This window comes from Nymphalis io, chromosome 22, assembly GCF_905147045.1.
Source record: "Nymphalis io chromosome 22, ilAglIoxx1.1, whole genome shotgun sequence".
Lineage (NCBI taxonomy): Eukaryota > Metazoa > Arthropoda > Insecta > Lepidoptera > Nymphalidae > Nymphalis > Nymphalis io.
The window spans coordinates 6180610-6202613 of NC_065909.1; the positions used below are offsets into that span (position 1 = coordinate 6180610).

The 22004-nt window shown below is 31.3% G+C and overlaps 1 protein-coding gene across 1 annotated transcript in view; it reads right to left on the reverse strand.

The window, feature by feature from the left end:
- Positions 1 to 3939: 3939 nt before the first annotated feature.
- LOC126777184 (uncharacterized) overlaps positions 3940 to 22004 on the reverse strand; it is a 101952-nt gene continuing 83887 nt past the window's right edge. Inside the window, exons 6-9 of the mRNA XM_050500150.1 lie at positions 12030 to 12121; positions 7432 to 7624; positions 6912 to 7066; positions 3940 to 4071 (exon numbers count right to left, since the gene is read on the reverse strand). Of these exons, the coding sequence (XP_050356107.1) occupies positions 3940 to 4071; positions 6912 to 7066; positions 7432 to 7624; positions 12030 to 12121 (572 nt within the window). The remainder of the gene's footprint in view (positions 4072 to 6911; positions 7067 to 7431; positions 7625 to 12029; positions 12122 to 22004) is intronic.

Below are 22004 nucleotides of genomic sequence, written 5' to 3' on the forward strand. Positions count from 1 at the left end.
CTTTCATACCCCATTTACACATTACTCTTGCTCGTGATTCGCCTCACAACTCTCATTGTGAATCATCATCATCAATCATCATCACTTGCGTGAATGTGTAAATACGGTATATAAAAAAATAGTTTTTACTCAGTCTATCTTTCCAATATTATCATAAATCTTTACTTATAGAGAAATTATAACAGAAAGTTCTTAAATTATTTATCTGTGCCAAGAAATTGACAGATTATTAATTTAAGAAAAAATAAAGAAAAGATAGATAATAATTTTGTGGCACAGATAAAATGTAAAACGGATTATTCAATATAAAAAGTTCGTAGAAAGTTTTATATAGAAAAATATAGTTAGTTTACTAACAATAACATGAACTTACATATAACACTACAATTACTATTTAACCAAGCGTCATTTTGCTATAATTACGTAATACTGACAGTACGTCTAAGTACACTTAAAAATCTATATTTTTTTTTAATAATATGTATTATGTATTCTCTAACATTTAAAGAAAATACACTACGATAAGATATATTATTAACTTAAAGTTTAAAAGAAACTAAGCCTTCTTATTTAGATAAAGATGTAAAGTTTCATAAAATATAATTTCTAGCGACATTTTAATATATAATGTAAGTGTTAAAATTGTAATTTTTCTGTTAATCCAAAAAAGAAAATTTAATTTAATATCTGTCAGTTCGAAAGTCTTCGCTTAATGCTTTACAATTAAAATTAGAATTTGAAAAGTTCTGAATACGAGACTGTATAGTTCAACATCTTTGCCTTTTCGAAGAGAAAAATATTTAAACAAAATAAAAATAATATCTATCATTCTCAAATTTTAATCGATACGTCTTTTACAAGATGGTGGCAAATGCCGCCTTGTTGTATTTGGTTTACCTTAAATCCCAATACAATTCCGTGATTACTACATTTACAACAATTTATTAATTCTATCGATGTTTTTCAGAGGAAATGTTTATATATACAAATAATAATGTAAATTCCCGGAAAAGTTGTTAGATATTAAAAAAAGTATGACAAAAATGACAAGGTCATTTTATATTTCACGTAATAATTATTATTGACAAAAACTGCGATCCCTTACTTATATAGCATCTATTGCTTCAAATGATAATCACATCATAGGAAATGTTAAACGTCGTTCAGATATTGCTTTAGAAGAATAAAAATTATTGTAATATATCAATAATAAAAACTTGCGTCAAAACATTTTTGGATTGAAGTGGCTATGCGTCCTACACGGTTTGAGCTTAGACTCCTTTTATATAAGTACCATTGAAAATCAGCTTCTTAGAAAATTACGGTATATCTTAAAGGTTCTCTTCCAGCTTCAAAGTAACGCTCACTTCACGATTTGTTTAGGCTAAAAGTCTAAATAGGTTAAGTATTTTTTCGAGAATAATATTGAAAAGTTTATTAAATTATAAACGTCAAGCATTGTAATGTCTCATAAAAGAACGAAAGTTGAAAGCTAATTGTCAGTTACAAATATATTACAAATATATATAATAATATTTATGTATTAACCTATTTTCGTCAGTATATATATCAAGTGAATAAAGAGTGAAAATATAAGTTCGAATAATAAATATACTCAAACGACTTATGTTTTTTACAATAATGATAAATACTCGTAAATTGTCAACAATATTTAAAGTTGAAAGGGTCGTATTGACCTATTATTATTGATCCTATCAAATTATGCTCTCCTGGTACTCGGTTTCAACCGTCTTCACTTTCATGTCGATATATATTTGATATAACAAGGTTTTGCTTCCAACTTAAATAATTATTAATTAGGCTATTTGTGCTGATTGGAAATGTTAAATAGTAATTTTCGTTTTGGAGTCGTCAAATTACTTACATTGTTAATAGTAAAAACATTATACAAAAACGAATACTAAGTACGTCTCAATATGCAAGAACGCATTAAGAAACATTTATCTATCTCTTTTTAACAACGGTGCCTTCTACAAAAACGGTAAAACTATTTATCTCATGTAAAACGCATGAAAATTTTTAGGCTCACGTTTTAAGAAAATGCTTTATATAAATAAGTTGATATTAAATTAACTTTTAATAAACAACAACAACTTCTTGTAACAAATAATCTCAAAATTTACAATTACAAAATTTTAATAGATTAGAGAACTGGCTTCAAATTCAATTAATCGAATGCTTACTCAATGATATTTGTAAAGTAATCTCGTGATTTTACAAGACGACAACACATTAAATAAATAAAAACACGGATATTCTATACAGGAACTTCGCACTTTTGAATGGAAACTTCTCAGAGTGCGATGAAAGTAAAATTTCAAGGTCGAATGTGAGTGCGCATTTTCAGTTCTATCACGTACAATGGCATAGCTGAAGGTTAAGACTTATATAAATAAGGATAGTGACGTTTCTGTTAACATTTCTCGCTTTTATATAACGATGTCTAAGCTATAACGCGACGGCGTTACTAAACGTAAATTAAAATGTTGTACAAAATATATGCCTTATAAATATTCCATTCGTACAACTCGGCTTTTTTGCCAAATATCAATATCCGTCCAGTTGTCTAGACGTCCAGCATAACCACAAAACTAAACAAATAACAGTACATTTTCATGTATGTATACTCTTATATAAAATGTAGTACGCGAAAACGAGCTATGGCGATTCATTATACTAACGAAAAAAACTTTTTTTTTGTTAATTTGGAATATTTTTGAATTGAAAATTTTGTCTTTATGTCCTATTATGGGATATTAAATATTATGGATATTTATATCTCCGAAAAATGCTTGTAGAACGTTTATAGGAATAACAAGAAACACATTCATCTACATATAAATAATGAATTAATAAGTATTCTGATTGAACTTATGTTCATAACCACTATGAAACGAGTTTTAATTAAAATAGGTTTCGTCTCACTTACTAAATACACGTCTATTTTGACAGAAAGAGAAGATTTACTTTTCGCATAAAACCTGAGAACTTATCGTTATTTTTATTTTATCGAACAAACAGACGCTATTAGAAATAATTTGATACTAGAAGCTCTTTAAGAAATATTAAATAAAGTACAAAAAATCATACAAAAAAAAAAAACAAAAGTAGAATTTTTGAAGACTGGACAGCCATGGTTTTTGAGGTATCCGGAGATCGCAGGGCCTGAAATATTTAGTTCAAGAGATGGTCCTCCTTATCCAAAGAAGACTGTTACAATATGTCAATATAAATTATTGGAACCATTTATCTACAATTTCTTATTTGTAGATAAAAAAATTATAAAGACAAAAATTATTCATAAAAAAAGAAATGATTGAAAGAAAACGAAATCAGCTCATAATTAGTTCTTAATATACATAAAAATCCTTTAAGAATTGTTTCTTACATATAAAGATCCTCAATAGGATAATAGGCATAGAATTTCAACAAGATTCTTTTAAAACATTAACTTATTATCAAATACATTTTTATCAATTTTTTCTTCATCTTCTTGGCCGTCGATCTTCTTCAGTGCTTGTAATCATGTTTTATCTTGAAAAGCCACCGTCACGTTGTTAACAATAATTTTGAAACTATTATTTATTCTCTTTGGCTGTTCTAGTGGCAGCCACCTTACCCGTATTTCGAGGTTATAGAGTTGTCGCTTAGCAATATGACCAAAATAGACTAAATATTTATTCGAAATAAATATTCTATCATTTGGTATTGATTCATATTTCCTCCAATATAGTATTGTTCTCTTTTCAATTTACTGCATTGTATACGGCATTCCAATGGGAACGTATTTTTCTTCTGCCATTAGAATTGTGGGTGAATTAATTTCAATCGATTCCATTTTTAAGCCTTCTATAAAAACTTCAAATTCCAAAAATGATTAATATTGGAGTTGCGCTTTGAAATAAAGTGGATAGGATTTTACAAGACGTGTAAATTCTCGCATGACTTTGATTTCGATATGTCATTAATACAAATTTTCTGGAGGAGTTCCCGAGCAATGCTGAGTGATATGTGTGTGCGGGAACTGGCTAGCTTCGACGGCTTTGCATCCTGTGGTCAGAGAAAATAAATTATTTCCAAAATATGTGTAACTGTTTTTATATAAGTATCTAATCCTGAATATTAATATTCTTTTTCAACACCATCTTACATGGTTTAAAGCAGAGCAAACTAAATAAAACCGTTTAATAAAACTACGTTATAAACCGTTAACATTATTTTAAATATATGTATGTGGTCGTTAATTTATTTATATTTTAAAAATCTATTATTATGTCGGTTTGAATTTAATTATCAAAAGTTTTTCTTTAGTACTAATTACCGTCATCCTACCTTAATGATTTTCACTGTCTGTTTGTCTGTTGTATTGTTGTATAACCACTTTTTTTAAAGTGTATATATATTTAATACATAACTAAGTATATAATACTAATATAAATTAAATCAAATCAAAATCATTTATTTAACTTTTTTTATATAGAATATGAAGGCGAACCCATATGCTATGGGCCACATGATGGTAAGTGGTCACCAACGCCCATAGACATTGGCATTGTAAGAAATGTTAACCATCGCTTACATCACCAATGCGCCACCAACCTTGGGAACTAAGATGTTATGTCCCTTGTGCCTGTAATTACACTGGCTCACTCACCCTTCAAACCGGAACACAGCAATACCAAGTACTGCTGTTTTGCGGTAGAATATCTGATGAGTGGGTGGTACCTACCCAGACGAGCTTGCACAAAGCTCTACCACAAGTGAAACATAGAAGCACTACACTCGCATAATGATTGTCAAATTAGAAACAGCTACCACCACTACCACCACCTATAAGGTACTTTTAAGGCCTTATGTTCTTCAACAACATAAGTCTATTATAACAATTCTATATGTATTAACATAAAATTTTTGACACAGAAAACGTGTCAAAATTTACTCAAGCAAAATTTAATTTCCATCGGCGCTGTTACCTTGAAAGTATCGCGGGAAGAAACGTTTACAAACAAAGGCTTATGTCGAGCTTTTGACAGAAGCTCTTTCGTTAATTTTAATGAAATTTTATCAAGTATGATCTAATTAATTGAACAAATAGAATGTCTACTTATGCAGGGAATCTTCTTATGAATTTCATTTATTTAATTGAAGAGGTTAAATTAAATAACAAATACTGGCTAAAACTTAAAAAGCACGACTGTCCCCTGTCAAAAACATAAAAGTTTGCAGCCAGTGTCTATGGCGATGATTTAATCGGGATATGTTAGGATCCTTACGATATCCCATACATCGAAATCTGTATAGGTATTTAAAAGTTATGGTGGAATAAAAAACTCACAAAAATATATAACCTAAAAAATTTTTAAACGCTTTGTTTTTTTAAATGTGAACTGTATAAAATCTTATTATTTTGTAATACATAAAAGTATTTATGTATTTCACAGTTAAGTTAAGGACAAACGAGACGGTTTGTAACTGTGCAAAAAACAAGAGAATTCCTATTTTATATAATTTACTAGAAATGAAACCTATTTTTTATATCAACATACCTACTTCTTATAACGATCTTATTCATCCTTCTCATCTGCGATAAGAGTGTGAAATATATTTCCAACGTCAAATACACATTTTTGGCACAGACATCAAGACAATATTAATAATACACTTTACATTAAAATAAGTGAAAGTATTTCAAAGCGTTTGGTTATAATTTACAAGGAGATAAATGTCTATTGTCGAAAATAAACTAACTTATATCATCTATACGTGCCATCGACTGCAGGCACCGCGGGCTGTAGTTAACGATGGCCGCTATGAGAGGTCAATGGACACAATAATTTTAACTGTCTTCCTTTTGTCCGAGTTTTATGAAGCTGGTAGCCATCGGTGGCGTGTGCCGGACACTGAGGCGCGTGAAAAGGCGCAAGTAAAAATATAAAGTAAAATTTTTTTTGGATAACATTTAGGAGGTGTCGGTCTGTGACTTCGTATCAGTGCGATAGCGTTGAAGTGTCTAACTCAATTAACTTTAAAATCTTCAAATGGCTATTGTTTTTTCTTTCATTTTCTTCTTTACCATAATAATATATTGCTTCAAGCTGTATATTTAATTGTAACGTGTTAGTATTTCCACAGTAAACTTAGTATGTTAAATTTTAACTATTACTTTAAATATTTTCATCATTCATTTCCTCTTACCCAATTTATATAGAAGAGAGCGCAGTCTATCAACTATATAGAATGGATTTTACAGACTTTTACGAACAGTCTGACGCTAACGTATAACGTTTTAGTATTAAGATGGCCTGACGTATTCCTGGAGAATACTTTTGCTGTGGATTGAAACCGTGACGGCTTACGTGTTCGATTGATATTTGCGCTTAACAAAAACCCCTTAGTCGGTTCTTAAGAAACTTCAGTTTGAATTGATGTGGTACTTTGTTGTACTCAGCCGAAAAAACAGAGCTTTTACGGAGTAAATATAATAAACAGTTAGTGCAAATTATTCAAAATGTACTTAAAAAACTCAAAATATGGACGTAATTTCTAAGAACACAAATAAATAGAACTACAAGACCTAAAATACCTATGGAAACTAAAAAAAAATTAAGGTTCCTAGTTTTTTCTATATAAGAAGTTTATAAATTTACATATAAAATATTCTGTTTTAGTTCACTCTTTGAACCAACTGTATTTTATCTTGAAACCAATGATATTTAATTAAATTTCTTAATTATAAAAACGACATAATAAAAAAAAATTATAATAAAAAACCATTGTCGTATTATTAATAACATTATTTTTGTTCCAAAAACAATGTTTAAGAATGTTTTTGTATTAAATAATGTTTATTTTAAAAAAAATAGCAATGACCTTAATATGAAAATATTTACCGGTTTCCCACTTTTCTTTGCGTGTTTCTTATCACGGCTCTCTTTCAATCGTATCTGCTTCAGGATGCCCACAAGCAGCTCGTCCACGTTATGCTGGATTCCAGATGACGTCTCGATGAACTTGCAGTCCCTTGACGTCGCCAGGGCTTTGCCCTCTGCAAGAATAAATCTTATATAATTACGCGCTAGACCGAGAAAGTTAGCTTTGTTTTTTAATTAATATATATTATTTTTTATTTTAAAGGTTTTTAAATTTTTATGTTTGCTCAATTACATATTATATTCGAAAATTGGGTGGGGTTAAAAAAAACGCACAATATACAACCTTTAGCGACTAGGTAGAGTGGTATTATTCTACGGCCATTCAAGGATACGGTGATAGGAATTATCCAGCCCTACTACTCCATATTCATTGGCCACTAACTATCAAGTGCTTCATTTGAACTATGCTAACTTTGGTCATGAATAAATGTAAAGTCATAAATTTAAAGTCCACCAAATATAAATGCAAATCACTCACCATTTGTAGAAACTTGTCTTGCTCTCGCTAAGTCAGCCTTGTTACCGACGAGGACTACAGTTCTGTCCACCGTGAATTGCTCTCTTGCCAAGTAGGACAAAAGTTCACCAGCTCTGATGAAGGAACTCTTCGCGACCACTGAATATACGACCACGCATGCGTGTGGTTCATACGTTGATAGACAATTTTCGACCTATGGGAAATATTTTGATATTGTTTATACATTTTTATAATAGACGTGTATATTTTATTTCTAGTGCGTCCTTATTATATTTTTGCCCTAATTAATTGATATTTGTAAGGATTTGTTATATCTAGTAAAATTTCTTATTAGGGATAATGAATTATTACTGCAATTGCTTTTATGTGTGTATTCTTATCTTAAGTATTATAATTAATTGGTGAAATTTGACAAAATCACTACTAATTAAATAAATGAATGTTGTGTGGCTTCTTTTATGTATATTTTATATGTAGTTAGAAAATATTATTATTATTTATTTCTTGTGTATTTGTGAAACTTTTTTTTATTAATGTTGTATGAGGTTAGGATAGATTTTTTAAATTCTTTATTCTCTTCATTACACGTTTTAAGCGACGACAGTAAAATTGAAATGTGTCGGTAATGGCTAAATGGTTTGCCGCATCACAAATTAACCAATACCGAAATTTTGTTCGTTATTACTACATTTTTTATTCTATATGTAATAATAATAATAATAATGTCCTCCAGGCCGATTTCGGTTTCGGCGGCCAATCTCAAGAGAGATTAGCCAACTACGCAGGAGATATTATAGTGCACAAGTGTGTGCGCAAACACAGGTGCACTGTCTATTCCCTCACTCTCATAATCCGATGGGACGGCAATCCGACACGACCGAAAAGAGTTCAGGCGCAGGGCCAACGGCTTTACGTGCTTTCCGAGGCAAGGGAGTGAACACACTTCCAGATTCCGGGCTGTTACTGAGAATTTTCTGACAGAAAAACCCAATAACCTTTTTATTGGCCCGACCTGGGAATTGAATCCAGGACCTCCAGGTTTGCGGCCTTGCATCAAGCCTAGTACTAGACCAACGAGGCAGTCCTGTACGTAATATTTATGTTCTAAATATAAATAATATTTAGTTACTGGTGGTAGGGCTTTGTGCAAGCTCGTCTGGGTAGGTACCACCCACTCATCAGATATTCTACCGCAAAACAGCAATACTTGATATTGTTGTGTTCCGGTTTGAAGGGTGAGTGAGCCAGTGTAATTACAGGCACAAGGGACATAAAATCTTAGTTCCCAAGGTTGGTGGCGCATTGGATATGTAAGCGATGGTTGACATTTCTTACAATGCTAATGTCTAAGAGCGTAGGTGACCACTTACCATCAGGTGGCCCATATGCTCGTCCGCCTTCCTATTCTATAAAAAAAAAAAAAAAAAAAAAAAAAAATAATAATGTGTGAACCTTATTCAACTTCTATTTCATTTTATTAAAAATGTAAACAGACCGAAAATATAACACGTTAAACACTAACTAAAAAGGTTTTAATAGAAATATTTAATTTTAGCTTTTCTATATATTCACGCTTTTTAAAATGATTTAAAAAGAAAACGAGAATAAAAATAACCGCTAAATTAAATTTATTCGGAAAAGTGATGTTACTCTTATGAACTCGTGTAACATTTTTATAATCTCTAGTAAAATATATAAATAAATTTGCTAATTGTTCTGTGTAGTCCTAACAACATATTTATTATATTTTGAAACAGACATATTATAAAATTTGCATTTAATATGGCACGTTTTTTTATTACTTTATTTATTATATAATGTATTATAGTATCTAATCGCTTACTAATATAATAATATTAAAAAATATCCAGGGACATTATTCACACACGGCCATGTGATCCCAAATTAAATAGAGCTGTAAAAACCAGACAACTGATATATTACATATACTACTTTTCTTTTGTAAATACATACTTATAAAGATAATTACACCCAGACTCAGGGAATGTTCATGCACACAAATGTCTGTCCTGGATGGGAATCGACCCCACAGCCTTCGGCGTAAAAGACAAGTATGTACCAACCACGACATACGGCTCGTCGTTAGTTAGTATTTATTTATTAACTTTTTTTTATATGAGATTTATTGATATGCCGTTGGATTTCATCGATATTTGTTACTTGTAACTTTTAATTAATGATTAATTAAATATAACAATTAGTTCAACGTTGTTAGATATTTATAAAGAAATGTTTAGTTCATTGCCATTGAGTTGCAGACGATCGTTAGACAAGGATAGTAAATTTATGATCCTTGGATAAAAGCTTGTCTCAGCAGTGTGAGATCTTTGATTTATCATATTGTTGAAAGTTTAATCCATATATAAAATAAAACTGTCACTAAATTTCGTCTATATGTTTTTAAGACGTCATTCTTTGAAGATTTAGGTATAAAATAAGACGGTTAAATTATGAGATATTTCAGATCAAAGTGGTCAGTATAACAAAACGCTAATTTCATATGTAAGGAACTAATATATGATATAATACAACAAAATTACCAATTGCTTATCATTTTTGTAAATATTAACAATCAAGTATCATTCCAAATGTTCAGTATAAGATAAGTGTGTAAAACGATCGCTCCACATCCACTGACGTCACTGGGCAGTATTTGAACTTGGGAACTTTTGAACTTGGGAAATGTGTTAGCATTTGTAGTTTCTGGCGAAAGTTCTTCCGTCCCATTAATAAAACTACCCCTTTTACACTAATGTTAAAAATATTTTCTTTAAGTTTATGCTAGAATACTACTAGCAATGCGGCGTTCTGGCAGAATTATTCATTTAATTAAGACGAAAATTAAAAACAATTTGATGACGAAAATTGAATTTTGAAAACACTTTTTATTACTTGCAGTCATGTGAGAAAAATAAGTGGAAATCACAACTATCATTCATTACCTATTCATTATCCTACCAAAAACAAAAGACGCAGCTGCTGAATGCATTCTAAGAGCCTTGCGGTTATTACGTTTGGCCGGCAATAATATAATTAACGAAGTAGCCTACTACAGATATTGTAAATATAGCATATTCATCATTACTAGATCTCAGATAAAATATGCAATGACTGCTGAGGTCTCTAATAACAAACTATTATTGGTTTAGAAACAGATGCTTAAATGTATTTCATAACTCAGTGAGACATGGCCAGCTCTCGCGAGACACGTTCAGCAACTTCACGTCGCGGAAATGAAGATGCCGCGGTGGATGTGTGGCGTTACGCGACTAGATCGCATTCGTAACGAGCACATCCGTGGTAGCCTTGGAGTTTGCGATGTAGCGGATAAGTTGCAGGAAAGCCGTCTGCGTTGGTTTGGCCACATTAGCCGCAGACCACCAGACTATGTCGGGAACCGATGCCTGAACTTTGTTGTCGGAGGCCCTAGATCCCGCGGCAGGCCCGAGAAGCGCTGGCTCGATGTTGTGAGGGACGATATGAGAGAGCACGATCTCACTAAGGAGGACGCTTTAGATCGGGCAAAGTGGAGGCATAGATGCAGGAAAGCGGACCCTGGTGTTACTAGGCCGGGAAAACGCTAGGCAGAAGAAGATAACTACACTAAGCTTATGAATATATATTTAATAATCTTAATTTAAAAACAAGTATGTTCAATAAGCCTTACTTGGTTGCTCGCTTGAACCTACTAACTAATATTAAATCCTACTAATGCCAAACTTGCAAATTGAAATCGAATTTTCTCTTGTCATGAACCCGTTTGATGACGTAAACAAGAAAATACGTGTGATAAAGGGTAACGACCTTTGCCCTATTTATTAGAAACAAAATGATAACACGTAGCGTCATTTTCAATCCATACGTTATAATGAATACAATGGCGCCTTAATGCTGTCAGATCGTTTACTTCGCTGGGACAGTACATCGAATAAACAAATACATTTTTACATCAACTAAAATCTTATTTTTAATAGTTTTTATTTTAAATTGTCATTTGGAAAATTCTGCACTGGGTTCGATTTTTGAAAATTTATATTTCAACAAACTTTGCTTTCCAGTTTAATTTTAACTACATACATATATTTTGCATGTTTGAAAATAACTGTATGTATGCGTGTGTGTATGTATCTCTATTAAATCTTTAGTAATTTTTCATATTTTAACCAAAATGCACTTAAATTGTTTTTGTTTAAAACGATTATAAAACAATATACATGGTACAAGCCGAGATGGCCTAGTGATTAGAACGCGTGAATCTTAACCGACGATCGTGGGTTCAAACCCGGGCAAACACCACTGAATTTTCATGTGCTTAATTTGTGATTATAATTCATCTCGTGCTTGACGGTGAAGGAAAACATCGTGAGGAAACCTGCATGTGTCTAATTTTATTGAAATTATGCCACATGTGTATTCTACCAACCCGCATTGGAGCAGCGTGGTGGAAAAAGCTCCAAACCTTCTTCTTAAAAGGGAGAGGAGGCCTTAGCCAAACCTTCTCCTCAAAAAGGAGAGGAGGCCTTAGCCCAGCAGTGGGACATTAACAGGCTGTTACTGATACATGGTTTTATTCTTACCGACATCTCAGTGCTGGGATGGTCAATAAATATGAGCTCTGATTCTTCGCCATCCAATAGCACCGATACGGATTTCTCTCCGAACTCATCATCTGAAACAATAATATTATCAATTGAGTTTATTAGTGTACTTTTTGTTGGTGTTGATATTATAATAAATAAATAAAATGTGACCAATGAATTCAATATTGTTTTTATAATCAGATATCAAGAAAAATACAATGAAAATGTATATAAATATCGTCAACACATGATTTCATAGACAGTATTTGGCATTTATTTCATAACTGCTTTCAAGTAGAAAAGTGTGGGGTAATAGGTGAGTAGACTTAGGTTATATGCTACAACAAAAAACACAATTACAGAAATATTAAATAAAAATAAAATAACACATAAACCAATCAAGTCCCACTAATATCTACTACAAATAAGAAGCAGAAAATAAATAGTTGGACAAAAATGATTAAAAACAGAACTTTGAACAACTTAAATTTAACTAATTACAATATCTCATGTTCTTATAACGCATAAATCAGACGCCATTGGATTTTTATGTGTTTAATATTTAAGTATATATTTTATGTTTTCATGTTTTAAAACAAAACGAAGAATAATAACAAAAAGAACAATAAAGTATATAAAATAAAATTCGTCTGCCCACAACCCGCCCACCGCTACCCACATTATAAATTAACGCTCTCAATTTATCGAAGCGGCACTAATAGCTGAAATAGGATATGTTATAGAGTTTAGTTTATTATTAACATTCTAATAATGTTTTTTTTTTTAATTTATTTAAGCCGAGATGTCCCAGGGGTTAGATATGACATTCTAAAAAGAAGACAGTGGGTTGAAGTAAGCGGCATTTCATGTATTTATAATTCATCTCGTGCTCAAACAAGAAAATATCAGGATATGCTTGTATCAGTTGAAAGCCCACCTTCCCGCATTAGAGTGGTGGAAAAATTCCAAGCCTAAAAGGAACGGAATTCACTTAATTAAACATAATATGTAAAAATAAAATTAATTCAAGTAAGCTCTTAAGTTGTTTTACAATTTTAAATAACATTTCAAATTACCTCCGGTTCAAAACATAGCTTCTACAAAGAGTAATCGACAAAATATTCACTTTTTACTATGTGGCAGGGCTTTTTGCAAGCCTGTCTGGCAAGGCGGGGGCAGCTAGTGCAGAACATTCTTCCTGACTGAACTGGCCGTCGTCACGTTTAGGCTCCACTACCACTTACCAACAGGTGGAGTGGAGTCATTTGCTTTTTCGGTTTATATAAAAAAAGTTATTTCTTACAGAACCAATGTGTATGGCCGGTGATAACCATTTATATCAGGTGGCCCATTCGCTCGTCCGTCTGCCTATTTTGAATAAAAAATCACTAGTAATGCTTTAAATATGACCTATAACCTTAAGGCCTGTCTGTACTACCCAGTCATAAGTTATTCGACTGTAAACAGTCATTTTGGCTGGTTCGTGAGCTAGTGTAATTACAAGCACTAGCAGTATAACATCTCAGATTAAATAGTGACAATGACAGCCGAGATGGCCCAGTGGTTATAGAACCCGGGAATCTTAACCGATGATCGTAGGTTCAAGCCCGGGCAAGCACCACTGATTTTCATGTGCTTCATTTGTGCTTATAATTCATCTCATTACATTGAAGGTGAAGGAAAAAATCGTGAGGAATGCATGTGTCTAATTTCACTGAAATTCTGCCACATGTGTATTTAACCAACCCACATTGGAACAGCGTGGTGGAATAAACTCCAAACCTTCTCCTCAAAAAGGAGAGGAGGCCTTAGCCCAGCAGTGGGACATTCGCCGGTTGTTACTGTACTGTAGTGTTTTTAAGAAAATTAAACAAACAACTAAAATAAATTAAAAAAATAAGGCTGAAAATGGAATAATAAAGATTTCCAAATAACCAAAAAAATTATATAAAATATACTTTTTTTAATTTTCGGAGAAATTATTTCAAACAATATTCATCCATTTAATTTTTAAGCTAAATTTAAATGCTTAACCATATTCAAAACTTTTTGTTAAATACATTGAAGGCAGTCTTAGGCTCTGTACACTCAACAGCAACGGAGTGTTTTCTCTAAACCACTAATTGGGTATTCTAGTTGCTGCTAATGAGATACTTATATGTGTGCGTAAATGATATGTATTCACCAACACATGCACGGTTTATTTAAAAGTTGAATTATTTATGATTCATTATTATTGGCATTAAATATTTTATAAAATAATTTAATTCATGCTGGTATTTTAAAATATAATACTATTGTAATTAAAACATATGTAAAGGAAAGTAACGCATACATTTGCCATTGAAGAGGTTTCGAACTTATTCCAACACGCTAATCCAATGCGTGTTGGATGTGGGCGAATTACATATTATACATGTAAGTGGTACTGCTGCTACTGGTGGTAGAGCTTTGTGCAAGCTCGGCTGGGTAGGTACCACCCCCTCATCAGATATTCTACGGCAAAACAGCAGTACTTGGTATTGTTTTGTTCTGGTTTGAAGGGTGAGTGAGCCAGTGTAATTAACAAACATTTGCAACTAAGATATTATGTCTCTTGTGCGTATAATTACACTGGCTCACTCACCCTTCAAACCAGAACCCATATTAATACTAAGTACTTACTGTTTAGAATACGTGATGAGTGGCTAGTATCTATGGAAATGGCCCTAACGCAAAGTAATTCATTTTGATAATATAAAAAAAAACGTCTATTTACGAAACAAATTTTCAAGTTTATACAATACTTTAAAAGAAATGTACATTATAAGTTTTCATCTCCAGAGAAGTGCTCCTACCTTCATTACTTCTGAGTTCACTTTGAGGATCCTTAAAAACTTAGTTTTATCGAATAATAATATTTTTGTTTATCTCAGAAAAATGTAGCTTAATATTTTCTTCGGTAGTAACTTCGAGCAGACTACCTGGATAGGTGTAATTAAAATCAAGATATATCTTATACAAATGGCTTTTACAAGTAATAATGTCCTCCTGAACGATTTCGGCCACGGCATCCAATCTCAGGAGAGATTAGCCAACTACGCAGGATATATTATGGTGTACAAGTGTGTGCGCAAACACAGATTCACTCTCTATTCCCTAACTCTCATAATCCGATGGGATGGATATCCGACACGACCGGAAATAGTTCAGGCGCAGGACCAACGGCTTTACGTGCTTTCCGAGGCACGGGAGTGTACACAATTCCAACTTCCAGACTCCGGGCTGCTACTGAGAGTTTTTTGATAGAAAAACCCAATAAATTTTATTGGCTCGACCTGGGAATTGAACCCAGGACCTCCGTGTCTGCGGCCTTACATCAAGCCACTAGACCAACGAGGCAGTCAAAGGCTTTTACAAGTAGACAATAAACAAAAATTCGACTAATGTATACGCAATCGTTGACACGTTTTAAGTCTGTAAATCTGAACTCAATTCATCGACCCGTTATGGAAACATAATTGACACATTCATTGTATATTTATGATAAACGGTTCTGTTCCATTATGTTGTAAATATGCATAAAGATGGCCTCACTGTTAACTAACGAACATTTGCATTTACCTAAAGAGACATTTGACATGTGTGAGAGGGACGATGCGCGTGTGTGTTTACGTATGGGTAACCACTGACAAGCAATTAAAATACAGCTTACGTTAAGTATTATATTTGATTTCATGTTCTAACTGATGTCTATAGTAAAAATATGAAAAAATAAAATATATATTTGAAATTTTTCTGTTGATAAGATAAAATATTCATTGATTTATATTGTTATATGTGGTGTTCTGTGTGAGTAAGTGTAAATTAAGACATCAGATAAATAACAGCTTGAATATAACGACATAAGTTAATTAAAATAAAATGTTTATCTAAAGTAATTGTGCGTGCTATTTTTTTTAATTATTATTTAATTATACTGTGCTATTTTATCCCGCTGAGTTTCTTTCGCCGGTTCTTCTCAGGTATGAGGTGTTTATTTCCGGACTGGTGGTAGATTTATGACAATCAATAAGTATGTGTAACGCTTCAATATTGAATAAAGATTTTTGACTTTGACTTTTTGAGATTACTCATTATGATATACAAAAACCATAACATCTACTATCTAAAATTAACACAGATAATAATATATAACATTAGAAACTACATTTGACAGTTAAAACAACAATAAATATGAATGACATTGACAGAAGTCAAGACACAAAGCGCTAACATTTACTAAAGTCTGTGTGTCGAGTGCGAGTTTTTTACTAATTTAATAGCGTTAGCATTAACCGCAATTTATATGGAATTAAAGCAGTGCTGTCTTGTGACAATCATCGGAATTCCATACAAATCGCAGTTAATGCCAACGTTATGAATAAATACAAACAACTCGAACTAGGTACACCGATAGATTACATAAAAACACATAACATACACTGGAAAACGAGGAAGTGGCTTAACAAAAACATACCGTTTAAAATTAAAATAAAAACCTCTAAAAATAATTTGATATCCAATCCATCAGTTACTTGGGATATTGTAACACAATTGATGCAATCAACTTGTAACTATGACTGATGTAACTTTGTAGAAGCATCGGGATTTTTTTGACATAAATAGTTCAGTCAATTTTTTCACCTTTTTAGTCAATCTGTTTTTTTCTTTCGTATCTATTGACAAGATTTAATGTAATGAATAAATATAAAAAAATGAAAATAAGAGTAGAAAGTTCGAAACGTGTGTATATATATATATATATATATATATATATATATATATATATATATATATATAATAACAAAATTAAGCTGAGAGAACGCGAGTAATAATAAATCGATATGACCGCGGTTAAAAACCGAATATAATTGGTAATGTAGGGGTGAAAATCAACCTTAGAAATAAATAAATAAAAAAATTACATATAAAAATAAGTCTACAAAAATATTAAAGAAATTATCTTCACAATACACAAAATCTACATGTGTGGGTTAAACATACACATTCAAAAAGAAAGTGAACTTACCGCGTTTAACTTCACCAGATAGCAAGTAAAAAGAAGTAATGTTATTTACAAAAGAGCAATAGCCAGCCAAATACAAGATACAACTAAAAACTGAGTATATGGTATATATTTGAAACCTTTCCATTGTGTTATTTAATTTGTGACAAATTCCATACAACGTTAATGCAGCTAGTCTTATAGTAAAATTACTATACGATAAATTATTATACGAATTTATAATAAAACAATTCTTTAAAACAATTGTTTGATTTTAATCAAATTATAATACTTAAGCCTATATAGATTAAACGTATAACTAAAAAAAATATTATCACGTTATACATAAAAAAATGTCACAAAAAATCTGTTTCACATATTTTTGTACGTGATCAAATTTAAATTTCTATCATAGTGTAATCCTGTCTATCAAATACTACCAATAAATTAAAACTACAATCCTTTGATTTAAAATTGTTATTTGTTTATTTTAAGAGTTTTATATTATAAATTTATAAACATATTAGGTATTTTTCTCTTAATATGTGGTCGTATTTATAGGTTATGTTACCGCCAAAAATCGATTACTAGTTGGTCTAAAGCAAAACATACGTTATTCAAGTAAGCAAGTTTAAACATCGGTTAGAAATGTAGTTTCTTCCGAGAAAAACAAGAAGCAGCAAGAAACTCGGTTGTTTCTCTCTCTTTACTATTCACCATTTCAATTTAATTACTTTATTTCAGTTAGAAATGTGAACGTCTACCTTCTAGATAATAATAAAACCATGAATCAATTATAAATGAAATTATAATAATCAATAGATTCTATTGAACAATTCATATTAACTGTCAAAACATAAATAACACAAAGGAAAGTTAATCGACAGTGAAAATAACAACGCGATAAGCTAAATTCCATTAATAATATATAACTATATTTATTCTTTGTGTTTTTATTATCCATAATGTAACGAGCATTAACGACGCTCTGGAAATATATCGATATCCTGCTCTAATACTTGCTTTAGCAACGTGTGTGAAAAAGATGTCTGTTTTGGCCTAATGGAACTCTAATACGAAGCATACATTAATGATTTTTTTATATTATAATAGTCGCTGCACTTTAAATTACACTTAAGGTAATTAGAACAGTGTCTTATAAACAAATAAATATTGCATAATATAGCAGAGTTATTAGCAAAACGCATTTAATTTGTAAATTAAAGTTTATTTTTCTTAACACTTTCTTGCCAATGAAATATACTATATAAACAAGTTTAAACCTTGCTATCTATGCATTAAACTCTTACTAAAAAACGTCTTATTGCAGTTGTTTAATTACAGAACGCCTTGTCTCTTTTATTCAAATTCTAAAATACTGATGATAGAAAGAAATAAATCGATGTTTAATAGAAGAAAAAATAATTAAAATTGGTAAGTTACCAGATTTTTATATGGTCGAGTACTTTTAAAATCATATGAAATTATGTGCCTGGAATAATTTTCAGTGCATTAAACCTTAAGTGTATGGAATTAATATCATGCCAACGTGAAGTTCACAGCATACAAATCAGAGATTAGCTTAGGTAGTCTAGTCAAGGATTTTCGAGACTGTTTACCTTTTGTGTGATTTCTAAGAACTAGTAACAGAATTTTAATACGATTAAAATTCTGTTTCATTCAAATCAGGGACATTAAGGCACAGATAAAAAATCACTAATATATTTTGCCTTTATCTACATACTACATAGCCAACTGTAGTTAAATAACCATGTTTTGTTAATAACGTAAATAAGTTCTTATGTATAAATTCAGCTAGGATTATAGGTCTTAGATCCCAATTTACTTTCCTTTAATAACACAAAATACTAAAACAATTTAATTTATTTGTATCGAATAATATATTGAGAAATGAAATAACTTCGTATTACATATATTTCTACGTATGTAGATACAATTATCAGATAAAATAAACTATTTTGCGATTAATCTCTGGATCTACAGAATTATTAACAATGATCTACAAATTATATAAAAGAAATAAAAAAATCTAGATTGGAATATTACACTTATAAATACATACGAAGGGCGGCTGATAAGTTTGCGGCCTAAGGCCTGGTACAGAAATAAATCAAATTAAAATTTTTTTACAAATATCATATGAAACTTATAACTTATAATAGATTACCAAATCAGATAACACATACAAAACAAATAAATAACCCGTGAAGCTTGCCTGCCTTGCTTTAAACTACATATTAGGGGCTTAGTCTATCTGCCAGGAATTCCATCACGCTTAAATATATATTATTTAAAAAAAAAACCTTTGTCATATTCCCTTTTAATTTTCACGTTTTTTTCTGATTTAACATCAGTTTGAGTATATGAGAAATAAAAATACGCTATTTATTTCAATATGCTTTAACTGATATATAAATATATAAAATTAAGCTAATTAATTCCTTCGCTTATTCATCCTGTCGAGTATATTGATCTCAAAACTCACAACTCACATGAAACTTTTTAATTTGCATTTATTAGGTAATTTATTCCAGTTTGATGGGTGAGTGAGCCAGTATAACTACAGGCACGAGACATTACATCTCAGTTCCCAACGTTGGTGGTGCATTGTCTCAAGGTGGTGGTGACCACTTACCATCAGATGGTCCATTTGCCCGTATTTATGGAATAGGCAGGCAGCGTATTCTTTAAAAAAAAAATATTTTTTCCGAAATAAACTGTATTAAATATGTTTGTAAATTAAACGCTTGTGTTTATAAATTATTTTCAAGCGCTACGTCAAACATACGTAAGTTCTACAACTGCTACGTCAATGCTACGCAGGGTTGTCTGAGTTTGTGATGCAATATGCAAATTGTAAAATCACGTTTACTCCTAGATTTGAGCTTTATTTATGTTGTTAAATTATGTTTATTAAAACGCATATCGATGAAGGCACTGGTGGAACATATTATAGTATTCGATCATATATATAAATATATTTCAAGTATAAAATGCGGTGTAAGCAGCGATGTTTTATATTTCTTACAATGCCAATGTCTATGGGCGTTGGTGACCACTTACCATCAGGTGGCCAATTTCATAGGATCAAATTTTTATAAATCTCCAAGTTTTCTACCGAGACTTGGAATCCGTGTTTTTAGATGTGTGTGTATGTATCTAGATATGTGTGTATTAAATAATAAAACAAAATTGCATGACTATTATTACAAAGAGCGACAAATTGGAATTTCATGATAAACAAAATATTTGGGAACCTTATTTATTATCTTATTTAAGCTTGGATTGTGGGTAAGCCTTTGTAATTATATGCACAAGAGAAATGCCATCTCAGCTTCAAGCGATGTGAGGAATGCCTTCAAGTATGCTCATAGGTATTGAATTCAGGAGGCATATCTTAGATTTCCAATGCGCTACCAACTGTAGGTAAATGATTTTACATAGTTCGTGACTTGCATTACACTATCCCACTTAAATTTTATTTACAAATATCGAAGCGGACTTTCGTCAAAATTATTGACTTAATACGTCAATTGTTATCACGTGATAAATCGAATGCATATACCATTTTCATATGTTTTGACGTTTTGTGCAAACAATATTGACAATCGCTTTGTTCCTTTATCTAACCCTGCGCTTCAAAGATGGGTTAAAGGATGCTTTAGATTTGGATTTACGAGTAAAAATATAAATAATAAATCAAATTTGACCTTGAAAGCTTTGGATGCGTTCAGATATGGCGAATGCACCGCGAATGCACCAAATTTAAACGCACTTTAAGTAGTGGTTTCACTTATGCTTTTATTTAATCCTTGGAAACCTTAGTAGTTTGCCAATTAAAAAAAAGAAGACAAGCGCATTCGCGTTCATCAAATCTGGACGCACCCTAACAAAATTTCACTTGAAAAATACTTTTACAATATAGTGATTTATTCAGTTTATTGATTTCTAACCTGTTCTGTTTTGAAAGTTTCAAAGTAGGCCAGAGTCTAATGAACAAGTAATTATGACTTATTATAACTATCTGTCTATCTATAGAACGAAACATTACAATCGGAAGTCGCAAACAACAGTTTGAGGAAGTAAACAAACAAACAAACAAACTTAAACAAGCCTTACCTGTGAAGTTGTTTTGCAACAATATTTTTCCTATTATACCAGTTAAATAGTTAAATAAATATATATTATATTTTTTATCGAATTTTAAAAATCAGTAATATGAACAATAGTTGTATAATGCATTATATGGTACCAGGGTTGTATGTAGTAAAAGAGGGATTACGTGAGCACGTTCCTAATACTTCTTCGCAACTAAAATATGTATCAAAACTTTCGAGAAACTTTATTTAATACTTACATAATAACTAAACAGAAAAATACTATTCTCAGATTGCCTTCAAATACTTAAACTTACCAACTCAACTCAAAAATCGTGTTTATAAATTCTTTTATGCTCGTCATTGAAGAAAACATCCTGAGAAAATCACCATGGAAATGTGCCACGTCTGTAACCACTAATCCGCATTTGAGCAGCGTGATGGAATAAGCTTTAAAACCTCCTCAAAAGGAGTTATTTATTCACGAGTCGAATTAACAGACTATTTCAACTACTAGTTAATTAATTATAGTCAAACTTTGTTGTTAAAAAGTCATCTTTGACTTCATTACAAGAATAAAAGCGACCTTTAAAGTATTACATCAAAGATACGACGAACGTCCTATGAAGCCGCGAATAAGTTTAAATGCTAACAGAAACTTATATAAAGTTACCCAACACGATAACAGTTATTTACTTAGCCAAGAAACTTGTATAAGTTGATGGATTATATAAAGATTTGTTATCACTAGAAACGACGGTAATATTTAATTATTATTCTTATATTTTAAAAGATGAAAACGCAATTTAAAGTAAAACTTGAAATGAT